At 48.2% G+C, this 26,585-nt stretch overlaps 1 protein-coding gene across 1 annotated transcript; it reads right to left on the reverse strand.

Moving 5' to 3' along the window:
* Nucleotides 1–7,962: 7,962 nt before the first annotated feature.
* On the reverse strand, nt 7,963–23,187 carry Ahcy (adenosylhomocysteinase). Its single transcript, NM_017201.2, has 10 exons — nt 23,134–23,187; nt 16,926–17,116; nt 15,392–15,467; nt 13,623–13,772; nt 12,900–13,012; nt 12,299–12,506; nt 12,132–12,219; nt 11,921–12,038; nt 10,319–10,513; nt 7,963–8,798 (listed from the first exon to the last, which is right to left on the reverse strand). Exons 1-10 carry the CDS (start codon nt 23,159–23,161, stop codon nt 8,667–8,669), a joined length of 1,299 nt encoding a protein of 432 aa, NP_058897.1. The 5' UTR covers nt 23,162–23,187; the 3' UTR covers nt 7,963–8,666.
* Nucleotides 23,188–26,585: the final 3,398 nt, after the last annotated feature.

The following is a 26,585-nucleotide window of genomic DNA, read 5'->3' on the forward strand; positions in this document are numbered from 1 at the left end:
CTGGGAAAGTGTGACTGTTTCTTTAAAAAGCCGAAAGTTTCCTGCTCCGTTACGGAGTTCTGGTTCCTGCGGAGATCCTGCCGTCTGCACACGCGCCACTCTTGACCCTAGAGAAACAGCTATATACCGCCTACACCTGCTCTCGTGGGTGTTACCGCATCTTGCGGGTGGGCACGTTGTTGCCCGGTTCCTTCCAGCCTGCCAGTGCCTAGGCTGCCTCCAAACCAAGGGCAAGGAACCATTAGGGCACCATCTTCCAATCTTTTCACCCATTCTCCTCCTAAGCTGGAGCACAAAAATCCAAGACGTGCAGAATTCCATAAGCAGTCTCAGCCCGGTAGGCGAGGGGAGGCGGGACTGTGATTTGCAATGGGTTTCTAAAACCAGAAGGATCTGAGTTGATCCCAGAACTTTTAAGAGGCTCCAATCAAAGGCACCACCCAAACCCACTCTCTCTTGCTCCCAAGGGCTCACGGATGTTTGGACCTGAGAGTTTTTCTTATGCCAGGGTTAGTCCAAGGCCTTTTTATTTTTTTAAATTCTAATAGCAATTCTTTTGGGCTCCCAAAGAAGCAAAATTTTAGATAACCTTCCTCGATTTTCACCCTAGTTCTGTTGACCGGTAAGAATCGGTATGGGGAGTTGTGGGTGGGAACTGAAAAGCAGCAATCGAACAAAATTATCAAAGACCAAAAATGTTCCAGACTGTTTTCCTGAAGTCCCACAGAGTCTCAATCTGTGAGAAGCTGAGGTGCAGCGATGTAACTTTGAAAGAACTGTGCAGGTAGAGCACTTACAGAAAGGAGTCAAGAATTTTGGGAGCAGGTACAATAAGGAAGGACCAGCAGGGAGGGGCAGATGGACGCCCTTTGAGACTAGAGGAAGGGCTCTAGATAATGTCGTCTACTTGTCCTTGGCCGTGGCACCTGTGCACGCAGTGCTAGGAAGAATGGCTGAGGAGAAAACATGTACAGAGCTCCCTTCCTTAGCCTGAGCTACTCCTACCCTACCCCCTACCCCTGCAAATTACTACTATACTGCCAATACCAAAAGCAAACAAAAAGGCCTCATCAAAAAAAAAAAAATTTCCATAGAGAGGCTCTAAGACAGAAAGGCTTGGAGTCCTTATCTTAGCCCTGATAACCAGAGAGGGGGGCAGGAGAAAGAGAGGGGTATGTGTGTGTGTGTGTGTGTGTGTGTGTGTGTGTGTGTGTGTGTGTGTGTGTCAGTGACACAGGTCCAGTTTTTCAAGCCTTTGTGTTCATTTGCCATTAGTTTTTCAAATGTCCTAAACAGGCTGACAAGATGGCTCACAAGCCTGCCAGTCTGAGTTTAAACCCCAAGACCCATGTAAATTTAAGAGGAAAGAAATTCCAGAGTTGTCTAACCGCTACAGTACAGTACACACGCACTCCCAAACACACATCCCACAACAGTAACACGTATAATAAATGCAAATTTTACTCCTTCAAATTCCCCTTCTGCCACCGACCTTCCCAAAAAGAGACCCGGATTGTGCCTTTAGTGTCATACTTTCCTAGTGTGGAAACACAAAGAGGCCAACACTTCGAACCAGCCGCCAACCTGGACGGGACACAAGAAAAGACAGGTGCTCCAGGCAAAGCTGTCCACAGGGTGCGGACACTGGGAAAGTCTTTGTGTGTCTCCCTCAGCTGCCATATACTTATCTTTAAAACGAGAAATACTAATTCCTGCTGTTCTTGGTAAAACTCCAGGAAGTTGTTATTTCCCTATGCCTTAACACAGCTCCACCACCACCACCACACACACACACACACACACACACACACACACACACACACACAGCCACGCTCACAGAGAAGCTGCCAGTTGCTCTGTTTTCTGTCATTTAGGCTGCAAACCCACAAGGCAAGAACATTTTGTTCCTTGCGTGACAGCTGCTGCTGAGTGAATGTCATCAGTAATGAGGAGATTGGGAACACATTGCAACAACCGCTCCTGTGTTTCCCTGACACTGTTCATTGACCAGGTACTGTCCCACAGTGAGGCTGGGCCACAAAGCTCAACTGTCAGCCCATTTGTTTTCAATTTTGGCTTTGTTTTGAGTCAAAAATACCACTGGGTGTAGCTCTGGCTGGCCTAGAACTGGCTGTGTAGACCAGGCTGGCAGTGAACTAAAGATTCACTTGCCTCTACCTCCCACTGCTGCCACCACCCCATAGCCCTTCAGTAACAGCCATTGAGTTTCTGGGTTTAGACCACTAATCCAGCAGTTCACTCATTAGCAAATGTGTATTGACCTCCTACTGTGCGTCGGGTACTGTAACTGCTCTAATGAAAAACTCCAATATGGTATTGCCCCTACAGAGCTTACAGTCCGGTGGGTCTTGACCCCTGATCCTCAGAGGCCAGAGCAATTGTTAGCTCTGGGACCTCTTCCCACACACTTAGCTCATGTGCCATCCACTCAGATCCCTGCCAAGCCGCTTACCTGCCCAAGTTTTCCTTTAGCTCTGAGATGCCAAGATTCTTCTACTCTTTTGAAATTCTTCTGTAAGCTTTAGAGTTCTAAGATCATGGCCCCTGGGCCATTGCAAAACTCTTCCCACTTTGGCGACCAGAATTAAGCTCACATTTATGCCCAAAAGTAGTTGTGGTTTGTAAGGATATGAGTGCCTTAATCCAGCTTCAACACAATTATTTATTTCCTCCACCACCACCACCACACACACACACACATACACACATGCACACACACACTGTGTGAACGCTGTCCTGGGAAGGTTTGCTTCACTATTCATTTCTTCCCATGAGCACCCAAAGTCCTCATTGTGTAACCTTGAACCTTTTTCTCTTGCATGGAAGTCTCATGTAACCCAGGCTGGCCCAGCCCAGGCTAGCTTCTAACTTCTGATCCTCCTGCCTCTACCTCTGATGTGCTAGAGGATAGGTGTGTGCGACTTGTGTTTTATACATTGCTAGGGATCCATCCCATGGCTTCATGTTGCTAAACAGACTCTCTACCAACCTGGCTACACCCTTAGCCCCAGAAAAGTCTTAAATGAGACTCTCGTCATGTAGCACATATGAAGGCATTTTTAATCAGTGTAATGTCAGAAGAATGCACACCAGACATTGAAATCGGTTATTAGACGCTAACAGTCGACATCCTGTATCAGCCTCATCAACCAGTTTGTCTTCTGGGTTGGTTTCAGAAGAAAGTTTAAGTCACGTGGAGACATAAAAGGTTTTAACAGGTCACCCCGTGACCTCAGACAGCCTTCTAGTAAACGGAGACAGCAGTTTATTTCAGAATTTGGTCCAGGTGGTTTTTCAACATGTTAAACTTTAATGCATAGAAGATTTAAACATGCATGTTTTAATTACGTCTTTTTTAAAGATTTTGATTTTTTTTTTTTTTTTGGTTCTTTTTTTCGGAGCTGGGGACCGAACCCAGGGCCTTGCGCTTCCTAGGTAAGCGCTCTACCACTGAGCTAAATCCCCAGCCCCGATATTTTTTTAAAAAGAAATTAATGCTTGTGATTTCACAGAAGCAATATACTTCAAAAACAGTAGTCTCGGAGGAAGAAGGCCCTCGGGGCCCCAGACTATGAATATTATTAGGTCAGTCTGTCTGGCAATTACTAGGTCCTTATTCTAAACTCGTCCATCTGTTTCGACAAGCACAGATATGGCACCGCTATCCACTGGCAGGAAATTACCCTTCTCCAATAGGAACTTTATTAAGGAACCTAGCCCCAGGGGCCAATGCCACATGTGTGGAGAGAACAGGGTAAGTGAAGAAAAGAGTGATTTGATCTGAATTAGCCTAACCATCTGTAGTACCTTTCAGATTCATCTAGACTTTTTAGGGTTTCTTCTTCCATGGACCAAAGGTAGCTAATGTGTGTGTGTGTTGAAAAAAAAAAGTAGTTGAAAAGAAAAGGAATGGGTTTTGTTTTATTAAGCAGAATATTTTGAAATGGCATATGTGTGTGCTCTATTCGTTCTTGAGCGGACTTTTCTCCTGGTAGCTTGCAGGAAGCCAGTACCTACTTACCAGCTTGTGGCCAGATCTGAGAGTTGCACCCTGGGAAGTGGCCCTAGTAGTGGTAATGATGCTTGGCCTTCTTGTTGAGGAAGTCAGCAAATACCCTCCCCCTTGAGTCTTGAAGGTTTTCACACCTTCCAGGTTCCTCTTTAGAATGCCTATGCCCAATGGCTGGAGACTACTTGAGCCGACAGTAAAATTACAGGGATCCACATTCAGCTTCCAGAGCAAGCTCCTGGGTCACTGTTTACTACAGCAGGTTTCTAGCAAAATCCCTAAAGCTGTGTGTTTGATATCTGGACCAACTTGAATCGAGTGCTCATTCATAAGACAATTCTCAAAGTTGATCGAGGAATTGAGTGAAGCTAGTTGGCAAGGCCCAGATTACAAGAACATCCCTGGTTGCCTCAAGCAAGGCCTGTGACTTTGTCTCCTGGAATAGTGCTGAGTCTCATGGGTGAGAATCTGGCTTCCTGGAGTTTCTGATCTCCAAAGCAGAGCAAACCACTGCCTGCTGCCTCCTGGGATTCTCAGTGGTATCAGTGGCCCCACGACCTTTCCTGGGTTTTATAGTCCATGTTTCTTCCATGCCCCTAGGCTTCTGTTCCAGCTAAGACCTGAAAAGGGGATCCTTGAGTCACAAGCCTTAGGAGTCTCCAACAGCCTGACACCTAGAGGCACACAGTACCCAGACCTGCAAGGTGACTGCAGCTAAGTTGCTGCAGCTTTGGGGTACCATCTCTCCATACCTAAACTCTGACTTCCTACTTTAGCAAGGCTCTAACTGCAAGGTATTTCTTAAGGTTTTGTAACTGGATCTTTGCCTCCTGACACAACAGCAGACACCAGGTACTGAATCTTTAAGCCTGGCTTTCTTCAGAGCCAACGGTCTGAGAAGACAGTGTGTTCCCATCTGTCAGATCTGCCTTCCGCTTCATTAGTCAGGAAGGGAGACGCAGGCTGTCAGTCACTCCAGAGCTGAGCCTTGTTCTCTGGTCAAGTGGTCAGTCCTCTGAGGTGTGTGGTGCAGGTGCAGCTCTCCTCATCCCCCCGCCCTCCTCTGTAGCAGCGAAGGATTTGTTCTCCCCTTTATCGTTTCTGTGTACATGGGAGGATTGGCACACAAGGCCAGAGTCTTGTACTCCTCCCTCACAGCTCTTTGGACGACATCTAGGTGGAAGGTTAACCCAGAACAAACATTTGCAATGTGAGGAGGAGAGTCCTTCCTACAGAAGAGTACAAAGGTGCTTTTATAAAATATGATAAGCATTGTCCAGCTCTCAAAATAGTCTAAATTCCTTACCCTCTAAACAACCCCCTCCGCTCCCAACTTGATATAGAACTTGAGCTTCAAGGCGACAACCTGATGTACTTCTGTCTATTCTGAGTAGCATGACTTAGTTCTTCTCCTTAACCCCCAAATCACTGCCTCCCAATCCTCCAGTTGGGGTACAGGGAGAGCACAACAAAGGTCAGGCCAAATACTGCAGGGCCCTCAGCTAATTCTCAGGGAACTTTTGAGAAGGAACCTCAACGCCAGCCACGGAGATGGAGAAGGCAGGAGACAAATCACCCTTCACTGTGGGTACCTGGTCAAGGTCAAGCCTGTAAAACTGAGTAGCACACCTGAGATCAGAGTCACACCCGAGACCGGATGTGAAAGTTTTGTTACTTTTAAAGGTTTTGAAAACAGGAAGACATCTCCAAAGAACAGAAAAGCCAGGGTAACAGAAACTAGCCCAGGGGACAGGTCCCCTTCACCTTAGGGACTCTCAGATTTCAGGGAAGTGCTCACTCTGCCAGGCCTTTGGAGGGACCCACATAGCTGCTGTCTACCGAACGTTTGGCTCAGAGCAGCATCCTCCCCTCCTGTTTACTAAAACCCATCATGGTAAAGCCAAGGTAGGGTGAAGCAGCCCTTCCTGCTGGGGTCTTGCTGTTAGCGGCCTGAGATCCAGTTACTTGGCTCCCACAGTCCTAACCCTGGGCCTGTGGTATAGGTCTCAGATTTTGGTTCTAAGAATCCAACCTCTTATGCTCTTACCCTCTTAACCCTCTTGCTGCTCTTTCTTCTTCATTGCTGCTCTGGCCCCTTTCCCCACCCCCTCCCCAATGCCCATGGCTGGCCACCTTTCCTCTCTTCTTCTACTCTTCTCTCATTAACACCCCCCCCAAAGAAAAAAAAAGAAAAAAAAGGAAGAAAAAATTTAAGGAATCCAACCTAATACAACACCTAGCTCATCTGCATGGTCTCTCTCAGTGCCTCAGAGTCCAGTCTCTAGTAAGTTCACATGAAGAATGAGTAGGGTCTTTAAAAATGTCCCCTTTAGGGGTTGGAGATTTAGCTCAGTGGTAGAGCACTTGCCTAGCAATAGCAAGGCCCTGGGTTCGGTCCCCAGCTCTGGAAAAAAAAATGTCCCCTATAATGACAGGGTACCCCTCTGATCACAGCACTCCAGAAATTGAGGCAAGAGTTCTGCAAATTCAGGGTCAGCCTGTGCTTCATAGCACAGCCATCTCAAAACAAAGATCTGGCCTAAAACCTTGCTTGCAGTTAATGTGCAGGAAATAGTATTGGGGGCTGGGTGGTGTTGCACACCTTTAATCCCAGCACGGAAAATGTAGAGGCAGGCAGATCTGTGTTTGAGGCAAGCCTGGTCTACAGAGTGAGTTCCAGGACAGCCAGTGCTGCAGAGAAACTCTGGTTTGAGAAAAAGAAAACACAAAGAGGAGAGGATGGTAATAGATCTTTTTGTGTCATGAATTAGGACTGCTCCTCGTTCTCTGAATACCTGTACCTTTATCCGCTAGATTTTGGTCCTATCCATCCGCCATTACCTGTTTTTTTATTGGAGACAAGATCTCAACACAGTTCAGGCTGTTCTCAACTCCCCGTGTACTCAAGGTTGACCTTGAACCCCTGACTCCCCTGCTCTCACTTCCTAGTGCAGGGATCACACACGTCCATCAATCAGACCTGACTATCTTGACATTTTATGGTGATCACTTGAGAAGTGGGTACAATGTTGAATTTACCGAAATTTACGGATGATTTTCAGCAAAGTCATCATCTACTCATGCAGTTTATGCACTTCCAGTTACACATGCGGCAGGGAGGTGGCTTGGGAACGAGCACTCTCAGTCTCTGGGCCTGTGACTGTAGGCTCAGTCAAGTGAGGAGCTGGGGGTGGAGGTGCCGGTTTGCTGTGCAAGCCTGAGCCCTTCGCTCGGTCCCTAGAACCCACATGAAGATGGAAGGTGAGAGTGGACCTCACGAAGCTGCCCTCACCTACACGCAAACCTGTACTCACATCACACTGGCAGGAAGATCAGAAACGGAGTCACTCTGGCCATAGAGTTTGCCAGCCTGAGCCAACTTTAGACCGTGTCTCAAAAACAAACCAACCCTACTCCTTTGTTGTTGCTGTTTAAGGCAGGGTTTCTCTTTGTAGTCTTGGCTGTCCTAGATCTCCCTGAGAACCGGTCTTTACCTGGACCTCCCAGCCATCCATGTTTAGCTCTCACATTTCCCAGCATTCCAACCAAGCCCTTCATTCAGCAAAGGGTACTTAGAACAGCCTCTTGCCATCCTGGGCATGGGGCTTGTTTTGATTTGCTTTCAATGGTCAAATGGGTTCAGTAAATTAATCACGTGGGCAAATAAGATACTTTTTTGTGTGGTTTCCCTGAAGAGATGGTTCAATGGGTAAAACCATTTGCACTTGTAAAAAAGCTAAACATGGGCATGTTCGACTCTCACCCCAGCACTGAGCTGAGAACTGGGAAGAACAAAACAGCCTAGCTTTAAGTTCAGTGAGGGACCCTGTCTCAGAGGAATATGGAGGAGTGATGGGACACCTAGTGTCCTCCAAAAGCACACACCCACATATACCACACTCTCGAAATTTAATAAAGAGCCAAAATTCTTTAGGCACTAGAAACTGTATTTTATCCACCTTCCTGTGTTAACATTCTAAACAGTATATAAACATAGAACAAATTAATCTGTTTGTGATCCAGGCTTGTGATAGGAACCATCAATTATACCGTAGTGACAGGCCTTTCCCTATTTGTTTTTCCAGCCCCTTTCAGTCTCTGTCACTTGTCCTTTCTTGGTTAATCTGTCCTAACCCTTGTGAAATAGGGACCAAAAGTACCAACTCAGTATTAGGAGGTTTAAGAGACAGCCCAACAGTAAAAAGGCCAAGCTCTCAGGAGCCTTCAAACTCCAGTGGTTCCTTCCCCCATGGTAGAGCTCCTTCTTGGGTCCTGGGCCGAGAAACCATTGGTCTGTAAACCAAGCACACGGATCTAAAGACCAAGCGAGAGTTTGGATAGTAAGGTGCATGGGCTTGTGACCACCAGCAACATCCAGCCTCAGACCTTCCAAGAGCTCAGATCCCCTGTGGATGCCTCCCAGGTACCTCTCTGTTCTCTATGCCACATAGGGAACAGTATGAGGGGTACAGCAGAAGCCAAAGACAGAAAGACCAGTCACAGTGTGGATGAGGGCCGGGGGAGGGAGCAGAACACCGGAGAAGTAACTGCAAAGTTGGTGACATTTGCTCTTGGGAACGAGAGGTAGGGCCTGGAACAAGGATGGCAGCTGGAAGGTGAAGGGCAGTCCCAGCTCTCAGTAGCGGTAGTGATCAGGCTTGAAGGGGCCGTTAATGGGCATGCCCAGGTACTGAGCCTGCTTCTCAGTCAGCTTGGTCAGCTTCACGTTCAGCTTGCCCAGGTGGGCTTCAGCCACTGCCTCATCCAGCTGGGGAGAAAGAGAAAAACCCGGAGGTCACGTCATGCTCTAGAGCCCTGACCTGCATCTAGCCAACAAACTGCTCTGACAGGGTGCTGGCAGGTGGCCCTACCCTCATTACACCACGTTCTCTCCTCAAGGCCAGCTGCAGTGCTGCCCCCAAGAGAGAGTCACGCACAACCATCGGATCATTCTGATGGAACGCCAATGCTATCTCCTCACCTCTTCTAACCAAAGCAGCTAAGCACAATGCTTCCTGGATGAACAGGACATTTTATTATCAACAGGGACACTCTCTACAAGTTCTACACCTCATAATGGCAGGACTACAGCCCAGCCCAGAGTGCTTTTACACTCCAAAGCCATCTTGTGTCCACAGCTCCTCGGAGCTTCACAAACATCCCCAAGAAACAGGAAGGAAAGTGATAGCCGGTTCAGGCTAGATGCAAGATGGGCCTAACCCGGAATGCATATTAGAAGTGGAATGGAGGCCTCTTCTGCCTGGGCAGTCTCCTCAGGATGCCTGCCTCTCATAGCACCCTGCACCAGTGTGCTGAAGAATGGGTGACTACCTGGGCAGTTAGAGCTGGGTTTCCAAAAACTCCCAAGGGCACACCAGCCTCTAAGTCTTGGTTTCCTCGTTTACAAGGGCACACATACCAATACCCACCTTTTGAAGCTGACGTTCAGATTGTTAGTTCGAGGGGGTAAGTTATAATTTAGTAAATGGTGGCTACTGTCATCATGAAGTAAGGTACCTAATGAATCTACAGAAACATGCCGCTGACCCAGCTAAGTACTAGGGATGCAGTAAGGGATGTTTGTGTGGCAGTATGAGGACCTGGGCTCCATATCCAGCATCACAAAAATGAACAACAAACCCAAGACTTACATGGAGGCTTGCACCTTTAATCCCAAGTCTCAACAGGGACACTCAGACAGAGGCAGCAGCAGACAGGCCCGAGTCAAGGCCAGCCTGGTCTGCACACCAAGTCCCAGGCTAGTCAGCGCTATACTGAGACCCTGTCTAAAATCCAAGCACACGGACAAACCAAATGGGGCCTGTCCATGTTTTCTAGCTTACCATGTGTTGCACATATTTTTAAATTATTTCCTATCAAGACCTTAGCACGTGACTTCTCTTCAGGGGTCAGAAGCCTTGTGCACTAGAGCTGTGTGCTGGGCTACCAACCTCCTGCCACTCCTTGTAGACGTGTGGGAGATGCTTGCCACCTCTAAGGAAAGTACTCTTGCCTTCACTTTACAGATGAGGAACGGAGCTCCAGACCTGAGTCACACCCACGGCCAATGCCACTGGGTGTGTGTGTGTGGGTGGGTGGGTGGGTGTGTGTGGGTGGGTGTGGGTGTGTGCGTGTGCACGTGTGTGTTTGTGCTCCAGGGAGCACTGAGGACTCTGGAGGACAGCTAAGAGGGCAGACAGACACGTCTTTATAAACTTTAGCAAGCCTGCACAGGGAGCCCAGGGACCGGCACATAAGCTCTGGCTTACAGTAAAGTCAAGAGCTTACCTTCTTAGGCAGGAAGTGAACCCCCACGGGGTATTTGTCTGGGTGGGTCCACAGCTCAATCTGTGCCATCACCTGGTTTGTGAAGGAGTTGCTCATCACGAAGCTGGGGTGGCCCATGGCACAACCCAGGTTGACCAGACGGCCCTCAGCCAGCAAGATGATGCGGTGCCCATTCTTTAGCAAGTAGCGGTCCACCTGCAAGGGCCCAGGTCAACCGTAAGGTGTTGTTGTTTACCTCCTACACTGCACAGGATGGCCTGGAATGCCCCCAAAGCACACCCACCCTTCAGAGACAGCCCAATCTCCTAACAAGTGTGTCTGAGAACGTCTTGAATGCAGACCTATAAAGCACTCGGCATTCTGTGGGCACTCGGCAGGTAGCAGCTAGTCGTATATTACTGTCACACACTGTCACACACTCTACTGACCACCAGTGAGTACTTCGTCTTCCCCTCAGAATGAAGTTTACAAGGCTGAGTCATCTGTTCAGAGCCACACACTCAGAAGTGGCTGCGGATCTGAGCCTTGACAATCTGCGGCCAGATCTCATGCTCTCAATTGCCATTAAAAAGTTCAATGCAGGATGGGCCGATGGCTCAGTAGGTAAAGCTGCTTGCCGCCAAGCCTGAGTTCAATCTCCAAGAGCCATATAGTAGAGTCAACTCTGACAAGTTGTCCTCTTACTCCTCATGCAAGCATGCATGTGCGTACACACATAAAACGGTTAGGTAAAATGTATATACACATGTATGCATAAGGCTGGATGATGACAGAGTGCTTGTCTGGCTTAGATGAAGCACTGGGTTTAATCTCCAGCTCTACAATGTAAAAAAGAGCTTAACTTAAAAGTTCTTAAGGGCTGGAGAGATGGCTCAGTGGTTAAAAACACTGACTGCTCTTCCAGAGGTCCTGAGTTCAATTCCCAGCAACCACACGGTGGCTCACAACCATCTGTAATGGGATCTCATGCCCTCTTCTGGCCTGCAGGTGCACATGCAGATAGAGCATTCACATACACATTAAAATATATAAATCTTTGGGTTAAAAGTTTTCAAGAAACATTACTCTTATAAGGAGATATTAGTCTTAAGAAATAAATAAATTTAAATAAATAAATCCAAAACCCAACAATAAATAAAACCTAAATAAAAAACTGCATATAACCAAAAGGACCTCTGGGTGTCCTGCACAGAGCTGTCCGTTCTCTCAGTATGGGCCCACTTTGCAGACAGAAATGCAATGTCCTTTTCAGGTCCTCCCCATCCTGACCCTGCTGCCAGTCCAGCCCACGCTCTCTGGCTGACAGCATGCCATCCAGCATGCGCCCTCAGAGTCCTGTGTCCTGGGCTGCCACTGTCTGCCCTCTTCACTCACAAGCACAAGTGAGCTTTCTGAAACAGTGAGGTTGCCACGTGACACAATCTGTGGGCAACCTTCAGGGATTTCAGCGGCCTCGGCTGACTCCTCAAATCCAGCTCTAACCAGCTTCCCCTCTAGGTTGCAACAGCTTCTGTGGTAGGCAACTGACAAGCCCGCTCCCGCTCCTCCTCCTCCCCTCCTCCCTTCACCGGCAGCCCTGTGTGGAAAGCTGGGGCTTCTCACCTGGGGCTTGATGTTCACCTTCTCCACAGCGTTCTCATTGAGCCACTTCACATCAATCTCCACGTCGAAGTGTCCAATGTTACAGACAATGGCATCATCCTTCATCTGTTCAAAGTGCCTATGAGGGAGCCCAACCCGTGAGAGATCAGAGACCAGGAGTGGTCCCAGGCCAAGTCCTCTTTGCTCCCTAGGATTCCGACATGCTACCTACCGACCAAGGATGATATCAACACAGCCCGTGGTGGTCACAAAGATGTTGCCCTCCTTACAGGCCTCGTCCATGGTGGTTACCTCGTAGCCTGCAGACATTAGGCATGTGTTATCAAAGGTGGCCTCACTCTCCTCTAACCCCAACAGCCAACCCTTACCCTATCATACCCTCCATGGCAGCTTGCAGTGCATTGATGGGGTCAATCTCGGTGATGATGACTCGGGCCCCGAAACCCCGCAGGGCCTGGGCACAACCCTTGCCCACATCACCATAGCCTGCTACCACTGCCACCTTGCCCGCAATCATCACATCTGTGGCCCGTTTGATGCCATCTATGAGGGACTCCCGGCAGCCATAGAGGTTGTCAAACTTGCTCTGAAAGGAGAGGGTGCAAGGGGACAATGGGGGCAGGCAATGCCCTGAGACCAAGCACCCCACAGGCTGGGCTAAGACCCCCTGTCAGCCTGGGCTGATCCCCTAAGAATCTTCTCACATGTCCCTAGTTTTTCTGTTGGTCTAGAAGTCTTTCTACAGAATCAACACCTAGGACAGGTTGCTGGGTCAAAGAATACACTTAACTTTACAGTTCTTGATATCAAAGCCATGGTATTCCTGCAGCAGCTGTGGCCTACTGGATAGTTCTCCCTGTCCCTCTCAGATAGGAGCTTCACGGCCCAGCCATACCCTTCCTGGACACCTTTCTTCAGAGGTTCACTCCTAAGCTCTCTGAGCACCAACAGCTAGAGATGTCGCTACCCCAGGGCTCACCTTGGTGACAGAATCGTTGACGTTGATGGCAGGCACCTTCAGTATCCCATTGGCCATCATCTTGTAGAGGTTGTGGACGCCAGTTGTGGTCTCCTCAGAGATACCTCGGATGCCTGAACAAGAAGAGGAGCATCAGAGAACACATCTCTACCCAAAGCCCCTTTCACTCCCTTCTGTCCCCTCTCCCTTGTTCCTACCTGTGCCTGATTGTAAGGTCCACCCAGTCACCCAGGGAGGTGCCATCTGATGCCATCCATCCACAGTCCTGCCAGGCTAATGACTTAACCTCCTCACACCAACCATCACCACAGCCTAGTACACGGCATCATTTCCACCCAGCTGTCCTGTAACTCCCACAATATTCAAGAGAGGGCTTCCTTCATGGACTAGTCAGTGACGCTAAGTCTTTATATAGTCAATCTCTTCCTACCTCGGGGCCTCTGTCTCTCCATACTCCTTCTCCTCCCTGTCACACAGTCAGCAAAGCTGCTTCCCTGCAGCCATTCCTAGCACTGCCCTGCATTGGCTGTGTTTATGAACTCAGCCAGCCCTGCCCCCACCCTCAGTTACCCTGGTTTCACATCACAAGTCAGAAGGCCAGTGCCTGCAGGAACCTCCTGTCCTCCATTCCTATAGATCTGGAAGTTCTGCCAGGCCCGCTGCCTCATGTCTGTGAAGGAGCAAGATACCCTCAGGCTACTAGTACCCACCCCAGCTGCTCACCTGACAGAAGCTGTGGGTGTTTGGTGTGGATGAGGTTAGTAAGGTCACCGCCATCATCCAGAATCATGTTGAGGGGTCCGTCCTTGAAGTGCAACGTCTGCTCAATGCACCACAGGTACTCTTCATCCGTCTCTCCCTTCCAGGCAAACACTGCAGGGTAAGTGACACAGGAGAAAATGGCAGGGAGGCTCTAGAGAATTTCATCAACAAAGCCAATACCATCTCCTTCCTAGCACCCATCCTAAGTACGTCCAGCCCCTGGACACACAACAGTAGGAACTGCGCAGCTTGAAGCTGGACAGATCTAAGCTCAAACCGAGCTAGGTGACCTTGGAAAATGCACGTTGCCAGTTTCCTCTTCTGTAAATGGGGCTTGCTATAGCCTAAGTCAAGTGAGACAGAGGCCACATACAGTCCTAGATGTAGGTGTCTAGAAAAAATTACTCCCTTTTTATCTTTTCCTGCCTGAGCTCCATGGAGTAGGACACTGGCCCACACAGAACAGGACTCCACACAAAGGAACGTCCCAATCAGTGGGCACCCTCAGGTAGGACCCTGGATTTGTTCCTCACCGAAAGGTCTTAAGGGCCTGGCAGTCTCTGTAGTTTCGGGTGATGTATAGCTAAGGTGTCCCAGTAGACGCTACTACAGAGGGAGTGTTTTCTGTGCCAGATTCTGTAACTGCTTCATGCCCCATTCTCATGTTCCCTCCTGCAAACTCAGTGAGGTGGCACTGCCAGCACCGCTCATAGATACCTCCGGATGGGACTAGGATGTGCATCACTCAGCAAAGCACCCTGAAGCAGCACTTAAACATGGGGACTGGCAGGTGGGTGCGCCTCACAGCGCGTGCAACGACACAGGTGCAGGGCTCACAAGCTTCTCCTGTTTGCACAGGACTCCAGCCAGTCAGCCAGCTGCCTCCCTCCCCACACTGTAGAAGATAACGCTGTAGAAAGCGAAGCCTCTTCTGAACAAGGGCTGCCAAGCCTAGCCAAGGCAGAAGAGCTGCTGACTGGCCATTCAACCCTGTGAGGCTATAGAGCCCCTTCCCTCTGCCCCTCTACCTATAGCCGAGTAGGACTTCTACCACTATTACCAAATCTCTAAGTGTTTTGTCTGCAAGCATTCATGTCTTTGCCTGGTAGCCTGAGGAAGCCAGAAGAGGATATTAGATCTCCTAGGTCTGGAGTTACAGATGGTTGTGAGCGGCTATATGGGGCTAGGAATCAAACCCAGATCTTCTGGAAGAACAGTCAGTATTCTAAACTGAAAGATCTCTCCAGCCCCCTGATGAAGATTTTTGTGACTTAATCACCATTGAATCTAACAAGTCCCTGCTTGCAGGTCAGAAAGACAAGCACCGTTCTGCAGCAGTTTGAGACAAAGTCTTTGCTTTTGAGCCCTGGTCCTCTCATCCTCCTACACTACTGAACCCCAGCTAGTGCATCTGACTCTCGCTCTGCCTTACACCCAGGCAGTTCTTTAGAAAATGGCCCACACGGTTCCCCTAAGAATCGCTACCCTCTACACCACGTGGCTCCCAATCATAAGGTCCTTCCCTTGAACACGACACAGCTCAGACGGTCAGTATCTTCCACGGGATTGAGACGAGGTAGGAGGGCAAAGCTGCTCTTGGCAGTGAGTCACTAGGCTAAGATCCTCTCTCTACCATACGGAAGGTTATTACTACAGGATTCAGGAAAGGAAACAAAAAAAAGCAGAGAGCCTCATCCACTCCCACATAACCCAGTGACCCCGCTTCTCACCTGGAATGCCAGCCTTGGCAATGGCAGCCGCTGCATGGTCCTGAGTGGAGAAGATGTTGCAGCTGGACCACCGCACCTGGAGGGCCAGGGAAATAAGGCTGTTGGTCACAAGCGGCCAGGAAGCACCGATGTTAGGAACAGGGAAGGAAAGCCTTAAAGCTGAGCGAGGCTGGGGACTGTAAGTGAGTGGCTACCTGACACCACCAGATCTTCAAAACAAAACAATAAATCACTGGCCCAGGCATGGTGGCATACCTATAATCCTAGGACTCAGGATGTAGTGTCAAGAAGATCAGAGTTCAAGATCAGCTTGAGCTATATGGGGAGTTCCTGGCCAGTCTGAGTTATACAGTGAGACTCTGACTCACACGCACACATAACTGGACTGATGGCTCAGCAGTTAAGAATACCTGCTGCTCTTCTAGAGGACCCAGGATCAGTTCTTAGCACCCACAATGAAGCTTACAACCACCTAGAACTCCAATTCCAGAGATCAGATACCCTCTCTGGCCTCTGTGGGAACCAGGCATGGATGTGACACTCTAGTGCTATGTGAACAAGGACACAGGTAATGTGGCAATGACTTCAGGACAAGGAGGACAGGAAACTAAGTGTGTCTGGACTGTGAACTTCTCCAAGTGGCTTATACCAATATGTGGACAAATAAGTCTGTGGCTCCAGGTCAGGCTTGCACAGGTAGTGAGGTGTCATCACCACACAGGCAATACTTAAAGCTATGAGGTCAGATCGCCAGCAAGCTGAACGTTGAAAATAAAATATGGCAATGAGAGCTGGAGAGAGTCAATGGTTAAGAGCACTGGCTGCTTATCCAGGGCCCAGGTTCAATTCCCAGCCCCAACACGGTGGCTCACAGCCATCTGAAACTCTGGTTGTAGGGAATCTGACACCCTCTTCTAGCCTGCTCAAGCACTGGAAGCAAGTGGCACACAAATGTACATGTGGGCGAACCTCCATACACACAAATAAGAACAAATCTAAAAAAGGTCAATGGAGATGGGTATGAGCATTTAAATAAGACAGCTCAAGCCTAACCTGAACTCTATAGGACAGTGGGATGCTGTCCACAAAACAAGCCCTCAAGTACTCTTATTTTTGGTTGCCCAACTCTACCAGGCCCCCTTCTCCTTGAGATCTTACTATACACGATTCAGGCTAAACCAATCAAAGCACTCTTTCTAGCAACATGACTGTCCAGAATGCACTTGGCCCACAGAAGGCCAATGGGAGTGCTTTTGGATGACTAAATGGAATCTTGGGGGGAGGGGCTTCTTCTACCTGCACTCTTGGGCAGGAAGGTGTATTGAGCAATCAGAAAGAAGCTATGTTCCCAACTGGAGAAATTACACTAAAGATTATTTGCCCCTGGGAGCGGCAGCAATGGAAAATGGAGAGAAAGCCAAGGTGACTAGAAAAGACTCTGCGAGCTATGTCTCCCTACCAGCACAGTCTTCACTCCTGGATGAGCCCAGAGAGGGGAAGCAACTCGAAGGAGTCAGAGAGCTGTGGGCCTCACCTCAGCACCCAGGGCCACGAGAGTCTCAATGAGGACAGCAGTCTCCACAGTCATGTGCAGGCAGCCAGCAATGCGAGCGCCCTTCAGTGGCTTGGAGGCTGAGTACATCTCCCGCATGCGCATCAAACCTGGCATCTCGTTCTCAGCTATGTCCAGGGCCTTCCGTCCCCAGGCAGCCAGTCCAATGTCCGCTGCAAGAAAGGAATGGGTAAGTTACAGGAGCAATCTCCTCCCATCAACCATGAACCATCACCTTAGAAGGACCAATCCAAGTGTAAGCCTATAGCCTTCAGTTGGGCAGTCTGTCACTCACAACAAAGAAATGCTCCTTGGGGGCTGGAGAGATGGCTCAGTGGTTTAGAGCACTGTCTGCTCTTCCAGAGGTCCTGAGTTCAATTCCCAGCAACCACATGGTGGCTCATAACCATCTGTAAAGAGATCTGATGCCCTTGTCTGTACCTCGTGTGTATCTGAAGACAGTTACAGTGGACTTATATATAATAAATGAATAAATCTTTAAAAAAAAAAAAAAAAGATGTAACTTTTAAGAAATGCTCCTTGGAAAAACAGCTCTGGAACGATGAATCTCACACAGTCAGTCCTTTCCACAGATACCTGCCAACATGGGACTGGAGGCTCAAGAGGGGCGGCAGGGAGAGGGAAAAGAAATGGATAGAAGGGGGTTGGGGATTTAGCTCAGTGGTAGAGCGCTTGCCTAGGAAGCGCAAGGCCCTGGGTTCGGTACCCAGCTCCGAAAAAAAGAACCAAAAAAAAAAGAAATGTATAGAAGAACAGGAGGAGGAAGCCTCGATGGACCAGAACTTGATGGCCTGAAAAAACTGCAAGTAACAAGGGGTCTTATAGTTAGGGAATGAGAATGGTACTAGATCTGCCCCGTCTGGGCACGTGGTTTATAATTAATATATCTAAAGTGTATCTTTCATACGGGCTTATTAGAGCTGGAAATTCCAGCAACAAACCTCTACATCACTTCCCCTAGTGACCTGGGGGAAGCTATTTTTTAAATGAAAGGACAACAGCCTCTCTTCTTATGTATGAGCTAAAGGTCACTGTCAAGGGTCTTTCTCAGCTTCTCTGTCTTGTGCTTTGAGACAGGATCTCCCATTGCACCGAAGCTCACTCTCTTGGGTAGGTAGACACTCTGCCTCGTCAGCACTGAGGTTATAAGTGGATCTGAACTCAGGTGCTGTCCTCGGGTTCTCATGCTTGTGAAGACAGGCAAGCTTACCAACTGAGCCATCTCCCCAGAGCCACGATTTTTACCTTTGGGGGACTTTAGATCTTCCCAATCACCCTAGGAAATGGAGGTGAGACAGAGAGGAGGCTGATATAGGAGTTTAATAATTTAACAGATAACTGGCCAAGAGTGGTGGAGCATGCCTGTAATCCCAGTGCTTGGGAGATGGTGGCAGGAGGAAGGGAATCCCTGACTTCATAGCAAGTTCAAGGCCAGCCTGGGCTACATGAAGCCCTGTCTTGTTGTTGTTGTTGATGATGATGATGATATAACAATAATACATTATTCTGTTTCCTAAATTGCATTAAATAATCTCAAAGGAGCAGTGACAGGGCATGTCCAAGGCCCTAAGTTCAACCGCCAGCACTACAAACAGTTCCCAAGGTCAACATTCCACCCCTTTGGAAGGGTTCACTCCTGCTACACAAACACAGCTCCCTCATCACATACAAACACACACCACTACCCCAGGACATCAACAATGAGAGCTCCTCCAGAAATCTGGATTTCAAATGACCACCTCTGGCCATGTCCCTTCTCCCTACAGATTTCCAACCCCAAGAGGAAGCAGCCAGCTCAGAATCTATAAACTGTTGATTTTTATCAATTCCTAGTGTTCCCTTCATGATCTCCACCTCATTGTCCATCCCCTGCTCTCTTAAGACTCTAAGAACTGGCTAGGCAAAGCTCCTACTTAAAGCTGGGGTGAGGGGCTCCATGCCTGCAATCCCAGAACTAGGGAAGCTGAGTCACTAAGACTGCCATGATTCTGAGGCCATCCTAAGCTTCAGAGACCTAGTCTCGAAAACAAAACACACACAGACACACATACAAACACAAACACACACAAAACAACAAAGTTCCCACCTAATGAGAGCCAGCCCTCCACTGGACCAGGTAGGAGAATGACAGCCACAGGAAGACACTTTGCTTTCTATGAATGTGAAACCTGAGGGAAACCTGACACATCCCAGCAATCAATCCTACCACATTTCCCTAGTTTACTTTCCTTCTCCTCTCCCTAAACATCTTTCCCCATCAACTTGATAACGTAATGTCAAAACTCCATCTGTGGTTAACTAGACATTCTTGTCTGATGCAAAAGATGAACTGTCCCTGGTCCCAGGCCATGTTCTCACTCCTTCAGATCTGACCATTGCATTGATCACCTAGGTAACAGGGGGCCACTGAAGTAATTACCTATGCTCAGGTTTCTCACAGGAGCAGGGGCTCCACTAACGACTCCTTCATTTCTGAAATGCTTTCTTTCCTTGGCATCTGATTCTCTATTGACCTTTCCCTCCTACATTCCTGGCTGCTCTTCATCTGGCAAACTCTAGGAACCCTCGGGGATCCATAGTAGCTCTTCACAATGCTCGACAAGTTCTAGCCATATGATTCTGAATACCTTCCCACGTATTTACCTCCAGTGCAAACCTCTCCCACGAATTTGAGATGCACGATCCAACTGCTGATTCAGCAGCTCTAGATCCATGGCCAATTATTGTCCGTCAAGTGCAAGCCCTCAAGACTCCTTGGCCTAACACCCTCAATCTTTGCATTTTAGAAAATGAAACCACCATTCAACCAACCACTCCGGCCAAAACCTTGTAAAATTTCTTGTTCCCATTTTTGCCTCTGTCAGCATGTTTTTTTGCTGGGTTTTGTTGTTGGGTTCCTTTTTTTTTTTTTTTTTTTTTTTTGAGAGGGCCTCTTATATAGCTCTGGTTGCCCTGAAACTCGCTGTGTAGAGCAGCTTAGCAGCAAACTCACAGGTAACTGCCTCCCACTGTACTGAGGTTAAAGATGTGGGCCGTCATACCCCACCTCCATCAGCATGGTTTTGACTGAACATCTCACCCTCGTCTAAACTGGACCAACAAAGTAGCTTCACGGTCCCCTTTGTTCCCACATACCATGCTCCTTACAGCCCAGTAGACAACCTTTTAAAAATTTCAAATCCCAATCCTTACCTGTGCTTCAGATCCCACTTGAATCTAGCAACTGTTTCTATCTCCACTCTATTCTCCTCACTAGCTGCTCAGACACATAGGTCTCTCCCATCGTAGGGCTTAAACAAAGGTAGTTAGCCTGGAAGGCTCATACCAAGTACCGGGCTCGGTATATGCTCAAACACGCATGAACACTGAGGGGCTGGAGAGATGCCTTAATGGTGAAGAGCACTGGCTGTTCTGGGGTTCAATTCCTAGCAGCTCATAGAGTCTCACGACTGTCTATAACTCCAGTTCCAGGGAACCAACACTTTCTTCTGGCCTCTGTGGGCATCACATGCACGAGGTGCATAGACATACCTTCAGGCAAAATACACATACACATGTAATAAAAATGAGTAAAGAAAAAAAAAAAACAACTAAAAACGGGCAGGCCGACTCAAACAGAGGCTTTAAAATAAATCAGGATTTCACTGTCAGTGAGCTAGGTCACCTAGAGTTTCAAAGGAGGTATTATTCAATGACCAGATTTTTCTTGTGAAAAGATTCTATTGGCCAACTACAACAACATGTGCCTATAAACAGTGTTGTGAAGGCTAAAGGAAGATTGAATTCAAGAACAGCTGAGGCTCAAAAAACAGGCAAACAAAATGGAAGCAAGAAGACCAGAGACCGGGTTGGGTATTTAGCTCAGTGGTAGAGCGCTTGCCTAGCAAGTGCAAGGCCCTGGGTTCAGTCCCCAGCTCTGAAAAAAAAAAAAAAAAGACCAGAGACCTAGGAGGAGAGATGAGAACTGGTAACCATGGAGAGAAAAGATCTCCTCACATAAAACTGACACTGTGCTATACTCTATGAGTCTATCTGCCTCAACCTTGCGCCTGGGTCTCTTTCATACCTCCAGTGACCAGCAGGCCCTGGCACAGTCAGAAAATGTTTACCGACCATACCAGCTGCTAAAAAATAAATGAGCAAAGATTCATGAAGAAATGGTACAGGACAAGAGAAAAAAATAAAAATGAATGAAATGGAGGAAATAAGAAAGGAGGGAGCTAGAATGATGGCTTGGTGGTTAAGAGCTCTCACCCACATGGTAACTCACAACTGCCATAACTCCAGTTTCAGGGGATCTGACACCTCCAGCCACAAACAAGCAAACCACCAACGAGCATGAAATTAAAAAGGAAGGAAGGAGAACCTAGTCCAACTGTAGCAGTCCAAATCCCCAGCCGGTAAAGGGCAGGACCCATAGTGAGGACAAAGTGTTGTTTGGGTTTTTGGTTTGTTTTTTGTTATCCTGTTTAAATTCTACCCATCTACTATTACCTGTCCCTCTAGCTAAAAATGATTTTTTCAATGCCCTCGGGGCTACTGTGCCAGTCCCAGAGTTTTCAATGGGACTTCCACTCCACAGGGACAGGAGAAGCTAGTATATCAGACTTGGAAGCTATTAGTGCCAAGAGAACCAGAGGGTTACAGAAATCACAGGAGCAGCTGTCAAAAAGAACAAGCCAAACTGTGCCACCCTTTCTAAACCCACTTCTTCAAAATAAGGTTGATCTACCTGAACCTGAACCCAAGGATTATAGGAGGTGCCAAGAGAGTAAGGTCTAGCTTATAGTATACCCTCCTTGATGGATGATTCACACCTCTTCCCCTCACAGGCAAGAACCCAGCCTTATCCTCATCCATACAATCCGGGGTCCCCCAACCCCTCCACAGTATGGCAAGCCTCCATTCTAGTTCTTCCACCAAGACAACACTGACTTAAACCTCTCTGGACTTCAGTCTCAGCATCTACGCAATGGAGACAATAATCTACAGTGCTGGCTGATGAACTATCTTAAGAATTTTCCTAGGTTCCTCCCCTGTGTAAAAGGATAGCATCCACCTTAAGTTGGGGACTCTCTCCAATTTAATGGAGTATTGAAATTATTTTAAAAGCTAGCCAGCCTGAATTGCTTTGTTTCTCTGTTTGTTTTGTTTTGTTTTGACAGGGTCTCCCTATTTTGTCCAGGTTGATCTGGAATTCACTGTGTGCTCAGGCTGATCTCTGAAATCAGATGATCGATGATCCCTTGGCCTCAGTAGTGAGTGCTGGCCTGGGATTACAAGTTTGTGTCACTAGGCACAGTCTGAATTGGATTGTGCTGAAATGTCATTAGGGTTGTTTGCATACAGACAACAGGGGAAGGTATGACGACGACCTTAGAGGTCATGATGGCCTGGGTCCAAATTCTAGCCAACCACTTTTCATTACAAGATTCTGGGAAAATGACCTTTATACCTCTGGATTTTCATTGTAAACATAAAATTGTGCCTTCCATAGAGAGCTACAATAATAAAACGGGTTGGTCTAGAATAAAGCTACAAGGCAGTGCCCATCCCACTCACTGTAAACGCTTAAGTGAAGGTGTGTTTACTCAGACAGCTTTTTGTAATCGGGACAAAATGAACAGTAATTTCTAACCACTCCAAATTTTCTAGTCATCCACTAGATTATCACCACAGACAGAGCTGTTCTGACCCTAAGTCCCCGGTGCACCGGTACTGGCCGTTTCCAGGCCTCTCCTTATTAACACCTGGAGCACCGATGCTCTCTCCCGCCCTGCTCAAGGCCCAGAAGACCACCGGTGGGCCCTTGCTAGTGGCCACCCAAGCCGCCAAAGCGCAGGGCCAGGGCCAAGGCCTCTTTGGCCGCTTCCCAAGGGCCGGTCTCTCCGCGAGGAGCACGCTGCCGGACCAGGGATCGCAGCCCGCGCTACCGCTCAGGGCGCCTGCCGCGAGGCACGCCGGGACTCGTAGTCCGAGGCCGCTTCCCACTTCTGACTCTCGGCGGCGTGTGGACTCCAGTCCCCAGGCACCTGCGCGGCCAGGCCAAGCGATTCTAGGGGTCCCGGGTGCCCCGAGGCCGCCACCTAAATAAGACGCAGGTCCGTACTGACAACAAACCCAGGACGGGAGCCGAGTCGCCACGGAGGACTGAACCCTTGGGACTCACCGACTTTGTAGGGCAGTTTATCAGCCATGCTGGCGAAGCTTCCGCTAGGAGTGATGAACTCTGTGAAGGGGGCCGGGCGGCGCGGGGCAGGGATCTACGCCTGGCGCCGGCGTCTTTAAATATCTTCTTATTTGAATATTCATGAGTCTTGCTGGGGGCTGAAACCTGGGGGCGGAGCCTAGGTCAGGGCACTGATCTGAGCGGGAGCGAGGCCGAAGTTCGGTCTCTGCCTCAAAAATCAAAAATGTTATGCAAATGTTATGTGGCCTTTGGATCCCTGGCAGCCGACTTGGAGGGAGCGTGTAGAGAGGCGGTTCTTCTCCCATTCGTTCAGCCAGTGAATCAGAGGTCAAAACAAGGCAGAACTCTCAGGCTCTAGCCAATTTACTTCCCTGAGCCTTTACTGCTTCAGGTGTACGACCCGCGCAAGATAAAAGTAAAGAGCTGGGCCTAGTGGTACGTACCTGTAATTCCCACACTCGGGAACCAGAGCCAGGAGGATTGTCACAAGTTCGAGGCCAGTCTGGTCTAATTAGTTCCAGTCCAGCCTGGGCTACAGAGACCCTATCTCAAAAGGAAAGAAAGAAAAATTACAAGTTGCAATGTGTTCCTCTCTCCGCCCTCTGCCCTCCCTTCCTTGCTCGCCCCCAGCTGCTCTTCAAGAAGTTCTCCTTCTGTAGTCTTTTTTGGTGATTCACAAGCTGCTCCCATGGATGACTGAGGAGCAATGCACAGGAGCACAGATAACTCACCAGTGGTTGTACCCCTGAAGAGTATGACTTTTCCCTCAGCAGCTCTAAATGCCAATAGCTTTCAGAAAGGAAATACCATCCCTGGGGAGTTCAGCTGGCCCCTTTGTAAAAAGTTTGCCCCAGCCGGACTTGTCTGTCTTCTCATGGAGTAGCAAGGAGAAGCACAAGACCCTCTTCCGAGCATTTAGCTGCACCCTGCCACCTGTTATATGCAACTCTGCCTACATCGAACATGGCCTGGGGAGGGACTGGAGTATGCAACCGGGGATGTGGGCTCCAGCTACCTAGCTGCTGGAGAAGCCCTCATCCCTGCTGAATAGAGGCTTTCCAGGTATGGCCTTTTGGGAAGAGGATCGTCCACACCCCTTCAAGTAACCCCTGGCCTGTACCTGTATGTGCTTTGTCAGGATGCTCAGTGAACTCACTGGTTCCCCAGAGTGATCTTCAGCAGATTCACGCCTCGGGTTATTTGGGAAGAGGAGTAGATTTTGCTTATGTCTCCTAGGAAGGAATTTTAGCACCATCCCAGGGCCCCTCCTTCATTCATGACTCATTGTCGCCAGGGATCCAGCCCTGTGCAGGGCCTGTGCAGGTAACTGCAGCTGTTGTGAGTTCTGATTGCAATGACCTTGTCCTGTGTGTCCCAACGCCCCTCCCCTTTATTCAGTTCTTACATCCTTTCTGCTCCTGCTTCTGTGGTGTTCCCCTGAGCTTTGAGAGAGGTTGATATGAGCTGAGAGCTCACCAGTCACCCTCAGCACCTCAGCCAGCCACGGTTGTTTACATCACCTGCCATCTGCTGAAAAAGAGATTTTTCTGACCAAAACTGAGGGCTATGCCACTCTGTGAGTATAAGAGAATATTTTAGGAGACAGCACATTAATTTAGCTCAATAGCAGTAGGCTTCTCCTGAGGACCTGTGATTTCCCCGGCTGTGGGTCTTTGACTAGGCTCACAGTAACAAGTATGAACTCCCTTCTCTATCTATCTTTTTGTCTGTCTGTCTGTCTGCCTGTCTGTCTCAACGACTGCCCCAGCACCATGAGTGCCACTATGCTCCTGAAATATTCCCACCATGATGAGAATGGACTAATCCTATGAAACTGTAAGCAAGCCAACAATTAAATTCTTTCTTTTTAAGAAACAGAGAATGGGCTAGAGGGATGGCTCAGTGGTTAAGAGCACTGATTGCTCTTCCAGAGGTCCTGAGTTCAATTTCCAGCAACCACATGGTGGCTCACAATCTCAGTAATGGGATCCTATGTCCTTTTTGGTGTGTGTGAAGACAGCTACAGTGTATTCATAAAGTAAGTAAACAAGTCTTTTAAAAAAAAGATTTAAGAAACAGAGGAGTTGTAGATTCAATGAGAGACAGGGAGGTACTGGGAGTAATTCACATGCCTTTAATTCCAGCACTGGGAGGCAGAGGTAGACTGAGTAACTCTGTTTCTGTTTCTATTTCTACGTGTAAGCATATCTTCTTAGCGCTCTAGAGGCTAGAAATCAGAGATCAAGGTGTCACCAGACTCTGTGACACCTTTGAAGGCACAGGGAAGGGTGTGGTCCAGCCCCCGAGCAGCCACTACTCTATCTCCTCTGCTGCTCCTCCTTGGTTTGTTTTCTGAGGCAGGGTTTCTCCTCGTAACCCTGGCCGCCCGGAACGCACTCTGTAGACCAGGCTGCCCTCAAACTCAGACATGTGCCTGCCGTTTTCTCAAGTGCTGGGATTAAAGGAATGGGTCATCATGCCTGGCTTTTCCTAACTTATAGTTTGTTGACTTGTATCAGCAGTATTTTAGTCTTCAAATAGCTTTCTTTTCTTTCTTTTTTTTTAATAACACTCATTAGCTTAACTGAGTGAGGTTCCAACCTCATTTCTTTTTTTTTTTTTAAAGATTTATTTATTTAATGTATGTGAGTACACTGTAGCTGTCTTCAGACACACCAGAAGAGGGCATCAGATTCCATTACAGATGGTTGTGAGCCACCATATGGTTGCTGGGATTTGAACTCAGGACCTCTGGAAGAGCAGTCAGTGCTCTTAGCCACTGAGCCATCTCTCCAGCCCTCTTTAAAACACTTTTATTTGTGTTTATATTATGTATGTGCCCGTGTGAGTTATATGCACCACCTGTGTACAGGTGCCTTTGGAGGCCAAAGGGGATCAGACCCTTGGAATTATAGGTAATCATCAACCTGGAGATCAAACCTGGGTCCTCTGCAAAAGCAGTCATCACTCATAACCCCTGGGCCTTCTCTCCAGTCTCTGTTAATTCTAATCTTCGGTAGTACCCAGTGGAACTATTTAAACTTGGGCATTCCTTTCTTGAGAGTCTTGAAATATAAGAACAGTTTTGTCTGCTATAATTTCTTATTAGATTTGTTTTTACTCATTTATTTATGCATTTCTGTGTGCCCAGGTCACCTGAGCTTGCATATGGAGGTCTGGGGACAACTTGTGAGACTTGGTTCTCTCCTTTGACTTATGTGGGTCCCAAGAATCGAACTCAGAGCATCAGACTCGGTGGCCATCTTGCTAGCCCCTAGTTTGAGACTTATTTTATTTTTATAACATTTAAACTTTTTACTATTATGACTGTTGTTGAATATGTGTATGTGGTGTATGTGTGTGGGTACAGATGCCTTAGCACGCATGTGAATATGTGTATGTGGTATATGTGTGTGGGTACAGATGCCTTA

The sequence above is a fragment of the Rattus norvegicus genome, chromosome 3 (assembly GCF_021556685.1).
Source record: "Rattus norvegicus strain SHRSP/BbbUtx chromosome 3, alternate assembly SHRSP_T2T, whole genome shotgun sequence".
In the NCBI taxonomy this organism is placed as follows: domain Eukaryota; kingdom Metazoa; phylum Chordata; class Mammalia; order Rodentia; family Muridae; genus Rattus; species Rattus norvegicus.

What these genes read in the sequence shown, in the direction of transcription:
- Ahcy (NM_017201.2), bottom strand. Translation starts at nt 23,161, where the DNA reads ATGGCTGATAAACTGCCCTACAAAGTCG. An exon ending in TCAACGATTCTGTCACCAAG is followed by an intron (nt 12,507 to 12,899) that starts GTGAGCCCTGGG and finishes CTCTCCTTTCAG; the next exon opens with AGCAAGTTTGACAACCTCTA. An exon ending in AGGTGAACATCAAGCCCCAG is followed by an intron (nt 10,514 to 11,920) that starts GTGAGAAGCCCC and finishes GGGCCCTTGCAG; the next exon opens with GTGGACCGCTACTTGCTAAA.